The 5,637-nt window shown below is 33.5% G+C and overlaps 1 protein-coding gene across 2 annotated transcripts; it reads right to left on the bottom strand.

The window, feature by feature from the left end:
* Nucleotides 1-488: 488 nt before the first annotated feature.
* On the bottom strand, nucleotides 489-4,249 carry LOC145750442 (uncharacterized). Of its 2 annotated transcripts, none has more exons than XM_082566481.1 (3): nucleotides 4,040-4,249; nucleotides 2,021-2,473; nucleotides 489-1,891 (listed from the first exon to the last, which is right to left on the bottom strand). In XM_082566481.1, exons 1-3 carry the CDS (start codon nucleotides 4,166-4,168, stop codon nucleotides 1,025-1,027), a joined length of 1,449 nt encoding a protein of 482 aa, XP_082422607.1. In that variant the 5' UTR covers nucleotides 4,169-4,249; the 3' UTR covers nucleotides 489-1,024. The 2 variants fall into 2 exon arrangements, with proteins under 2 accessions (XP_082422607.1, XP_082422608.1); XM_082566482.1 differs by lacking the exon at nucleotides 4,040-4,249 and adding an exon at nucleotides 2,972-3,515.
* Nucleotides 4,250-5,637: the final 1,388 nt, after the last annotated feature.

Here is a 5,637-nt window from a genome sequence, read left to right as displayed (position 1 = left end):
TCGGGTAAGAAGAACTTCAATCATTCCCAGGTATTAGGTTTCTTTTTTATTTGTATTTAGTTAATATTTAAATAACAGGGTTTTTTGTTCAGCTTAAAGCGATAAAAAATATTCGCAAGATGACTTGGCTAAAATGAAAATAGAACCCCAAATAAACAAACCACTTTGCTACCATAACATGGAATTTATATTGTAAAATATATTTTGAAATGGGGGTATTCCATTTGCTCGTAAAGTCGATGATAATGTCAAAAACTAATTTGCATAACTACAGAAAGCAAATATAAAATTTCTACATCGGTATGCTTGTAAAACATTAATAAAATTCTTTTATTATAAAGGAATATTTCTTAATATATATCCTTTACATACCTCTGATGGTGATATTTCTTGATATATCCTTTACATTGCTCTGGTGGCTCTGTTAAAAATTTACTTGTATCTTTGTTTTAAAACTCATTTAAATAACGGAAAAAACATCATTTTTTTACAGTAAACTTTTATTTTACAACTGTCTAAGAAGGCAGCGGCGGTATATTGATTAAACAAAATAAATCTACTGTGTAGAATTTGAAGTAACAATAAAAGGGCGTATATAAAAAGTAACATAGTAAGAAAGCACATTTAACAGGGTATATATACTATTACTTGGAGAACATCAGGACCTGGCAACGACGGGCTATAAATACAAAGACAAACTTGCTATATTAAAATAAGTTATACACATATGACTGATAATATAAAACACTTTTGTTAGACTTGGAAAATGTAAAAGCATGTATTACGATAACAATTTGGTCCCGAATATATAAATAACGATATACAAAAATGAATGTTCTTAGATTTTACACCTTGCAAAAATATATATATATATCAATCTCTTTTTAATAAATAAATTGCCTTGTAATAAATAATTATGTACAGTTAAAACATAGAAAAATATTTTTTTATATATTGAAATTGCTTCATGTCAACACAATGTAACATAATTGCGCGGTCAGCGGTTATAAAAATAGGTTTCTTATCAAAGAGCTATCAGTTTGGGGGACTGTACACAATCAGGGCTCTCACTTGATGAACTGCGCCTATGTGCTTGCGAACAAGTTTGTTGTTGATAAGCATCGGACATGGCCGGAAATGACGTCACTGAAGCCGTAAACGAAGGAGTCATCGGTAGTCGTGAGGTTTGGTAGTCGCTTGGGAAGGAAAAGTTTGATGTTACCGTGTTGGTCAAGCCCGGAGTGGTTGGAAATGTAAAAACACTTGTGCTGTTGGACGGAGTAGCAAGACTACACACGGGAGTGTTCAGTGGTGCATCTACTAAGTCCAAGGTCATGTTGGGGAATCTATCCGACGAGGTGGACTCGAAACTCTGACCTTGATTAGCAAAGTTGTGTGGTTTGCTTTTGCTTGGGTTTTGAGCATCTTGTTGTGGCATTGTTCGCAGCGCCGATGGTGCTGATTGAATAACAGAAACTGGAGCACCACCTCTTGGAGACTGTTGCTGCTGCTGTTGTTGTTGTTGCATGTGGAGATAGTAACCTTGCTGTTGCATCATGTTTTCTGTTGCCATTAAGTCGTCCATTACTTCAAGTGGGGGAACCAACATGTCTTCCATACTTCCCGAAAGTTGACCATGTCCTTGGATATATTTATCATTTATGCCAGCCTTACAGTTTGGTGAGTGTGTGGCTAAGATAAACTCGAGATGATCTTTCTGTTGCTGGAGTTGCATGATTTCTTGATGAAGTTGGGTTTGATTGTCCTCCAAGTGATCGGTCTCGCCTTGTAAGCGATCTGTAAGCTCACGTCGTCTGTTGCGGCATTTAGCGGCAGCAACTTTATTTCGTTCTCTACGGACATGTCGCTTTGCAGCCTCGTTTGGTGAAAGCTAAATAAACATAAAAATATTTAATTGATATGAAACTCTGAAGGTAATTCTATTTATATTATTTTTTAACCTAAAATTGTTAACCTAATTATTATTTTAATTAAGTAAATATTAGTTGCAAATAATAACCTCGTGGTCTTGAAATTTTCTTTTTCGTCCTGGCGTTCCCTTTGGTTTAGTTGGTGCATTCGGATTCCCTTTCTTCTGTACTTTATGTAGCGGGGGCGGGTGGTTGGGATAGGAATGGTGCGACAGTTGGTGGTGGCTTATGGTCGCAGAAGATGAAGAAGAAGTGTCCTCCATGTTGCCTCCGATATGCGGGTTTCTGCTTACATGAGGAGAGGACACATTGTTTGGAGGAGTGAGCGTCCTCATATCAACGTTGCTTGTGGTGACGAGCCATTGTAAATCCGGATGGCTTACCACCCCCGGTAGAGATCCGTGTGTTGTTTCTTCAGAGTAAGGGGGCATTAATCCCATTTGAGACGAGGAGCTACGTAGGTCGCCGTTGCTGCCGTAGATATTGGTTGGATAAGAGTTGTGGCCTGGCATTGATTGCTCGACTCCGTATGGCAAGTAATCCTAAAAAAACAAAGATTAATAATTTATTTAAAATATTACACATCATGTTGGAAATTTTATTGTTTACGAGACCTCAAGCCAAATATTGCGTAACAACGTGGTAATAAACAACATGATTCCGCATTTTACTAAAGAATGCGGAACCGGCTTAAAACCAAGTTACAAATACTAGTTTAGGAATTCTCGGAATCCTATTCAAAATTAGACAACCAACCCCATAAACTAACAACGAAATCCTATACACCACGTTTATGAAGGTTAAGCACTATTTTAAAGCGACCTTTAGGCTTTTCTCCTTAAATCGCAAGGCGCTTCTATTTGCGCTTAAGTTTTTAGAGAGCACATGACGTGTATTTGTTACGCAAGCGTGCGAAATAATAGGCTTTGTGACGTGCACAAAGCGGAGAGAAAATAGGCTCTCTTCTATGTAACAATGCATTGCTGCTTACTACAGCGACGATTAAAATTATTTTATTTTTTATTTGAACAAACACTTACCTTATATTAGTCAAGTTTTCTTTAAAAATTATTTTTAATTTAAAATTTATTTTCCAAGTTATTATTTTTTTATAAAATTTCTTAGTTTGTGTCTGTAAAATGAATCAATTAATAAATAAAAAATTCTTGACTTGTCGTTTAATTTTTAAGCTAAGATCAAAATATATATTTTCTATAACCTAATATTTTAACTTCGTAATAAAGTTATTATTTTCTAATAAAATTTTTAGTCCTTGGGCTATAAATATTTCGTAACGGGGTCTTTTTATCTGCCTACACAAGTTTTCCATTAACAAACTGAAGTATTCTCAACGAACTAACCATAGTAAGTGATCTCAACAACTCTGTACAAACACTTTTAATCCCAAGTTGTTTTAAATAAAAATTCCCTTTTTTTCTAACTGCCTAAATTAAACACGTTTTTCGTATCCAAATATATACATAAAGTGAACAACAAGTCGCTTGAAATTTGTTTTTCTCGTAATTATCTTCGCAAAAATAGGCCTTTGTTAAAAACAAACTTGGGTTATGTACCCGACCGATCCACTGCGTCAACGTATAAGATATGACGCGAGTTCACTCTTAAATCTGTTTATCAGCGAAATTTGAGACAGCGTTAAGAAAAAAGGCGCGAGACTCTCGCTTCCAGATTGTTCTAGTCATCAATACAAAAAAAACTATTTTTGGTTTAATATTTTGAGAATTGCACCAAATTAAATTCATATTTGTTTATTGTAAAAACATATTTATTTAATTTAAGAAAATTTAATTTGTTTTGAACGTCATTAAGATATTTAATGATCGGACAATAATATATGTCACGCGTATAAATTATAGATTATGTTTTTTAAACTCAAAAATAAAAATTTTTTGAGTGAGGTAATTGTTTGGTTACTTTTCAAATAACCCAATACTGTATGTCACATTCAATTACCAGCAAAAAACCCAACTCCCCAGAGAAAACCAATAAACGATTCTAAAATTTCCGAAAAGTTACGTCAAGCGCCGAAATCGACCGATAGCATAAAAATAAACTGAATTTTTTTTTACAATTTTATTTTTTCTTACCTGATGATTGACTTGCATGCCATGGGATTGATTTTGGTAAATATCGTCGCTTTCAAAACTTCCCTGATGGTGTATTTGTTGGTTGGGCGGACATTGAGCCCCGAATACCGAGTTCAATTCCTGGTACATGCCGACTTCTGAGTATTTTATTTTTTTAATTATTTTTAAATAAATTTTTTTAATACAGAATAATAATCTAAAAATATACGATAATTAGTCCCTGCGTAATGATAACGGTATTCTTTGATATATGATATCCAATCTGTTTTTAACAAATATATAGTATCCCCTTTGCTGCACCCTAGTGATACAACGCCTCTGCATTTCTGCGTCTAGACTTTCCATTGAGAGTCTGCATTACTCACTCACTTAGGAATTTTCAAAAATTTATTTTACAACTGCGTTTTAATTCGTATGACTCATATTCTAGTATTTGACAATGAAGCGATTTTGACGCTCTCTTCAACGCTCGAGCTTATATACTAGCGAATTTTTTGTGCGAAAGGCCCTTTTTCTCTCCGATGACGCACGACGTTTTTCGCTCTTACGTCTCGTAAAATCGCCCGACGTCAAAACAAAACGAGGCGCAAAGCGTGTTTCTCCCCAGGTAATCAAAGTGTGCTGTAGCAACAGATAAAAGGTGTTTAAAATTATGCGGTTATGTCTATATATAGATCATTAAACAACCGATTTGTTTTTCAAACAAAGTTGTAGGTGGGGCATTGTTTTGATCATGTGACCTGGTCGCTGTACGTTCTGGAAAAATTATCGCTCGGGGTTAAAAAACTTTGGAAAAGTTACTGGGTTAAAATTTAATGACGGAAAGTTGCTGAACTTTAAAAAATATTTGGGAGAAATTTTTGAAGCTTGTCTACCATATTTAAGACTGTCTAGTAAAAGTACCATCTCATTTTAACAAAATTGAACTTTTTAAAAAAAAATTTGGGTGAAATATAAGCACAACAAAATCTATAAAAAAAACTTTAAAAAAATAAATAAAAAATTGTCAATTTCTTTGTAAAAAATTTTCTTAATTTCAAAAAATTTTCAAAAAAATTTTTCTCTACTCCACAAAATTGGTTTATTTTTAGCTTCTCAAACCGCGAACCAAGCGACGTTGCGTAACTTTTGCGTGCGATTGTATTGCAGTTCACTCAACCCAAGCGAAGGGTTTTGCGTCATTTCAGCGCCGCGCGGGGTTTTGTTACAACAATTGAAGCGATACACAATGCAATTCAGTACTATTTATGTTGTATTAACAGACGATCAATTCTCATATATTCATTGTTTGACTTGTGCTGAAAGCAATTTTTGCACGCGTTACATTTTTCCAATACACATAATTATTTTTAGTATTTATATAACTATAAATTCCCAAAAAAATATTGTTAAATTTTTTTAAAAAACACATGTCAAAGTTTTATATTTAAGTCTTTGTTAAATTAATTTAATTAAAATGCATAATTTGTTAAGCAAAATTGTTCGAAAATAAATAACTTTTGTTGTAGGTAAATTTAGAAAGTTTGTAAAAATAGATAAATTTGGAAAATTTGTGGTATAAATAATATATCTAATTGATGTCATAAAATCTTAAAATA

Source organism: Corella eumyota, chromosome 4 (assembly GCF_963082875.1).
Source record: "Corella eumyota chromosome 4, kaCorEumy4.1, whole genome shotgun sequence".
NCBI classification, from domain to species: domain Eukaryota; kingdom Metazoa; phylum Chordata; class Ascidiacea; order Phlebobranchia; family Corellidae; genus Corella; species Corella eumyota.
The sequence above is the reverse complement of the archived record's forward strand: the minus strand, read 5'-3'. Positions and strand labels throughout refer to the sequence as shown.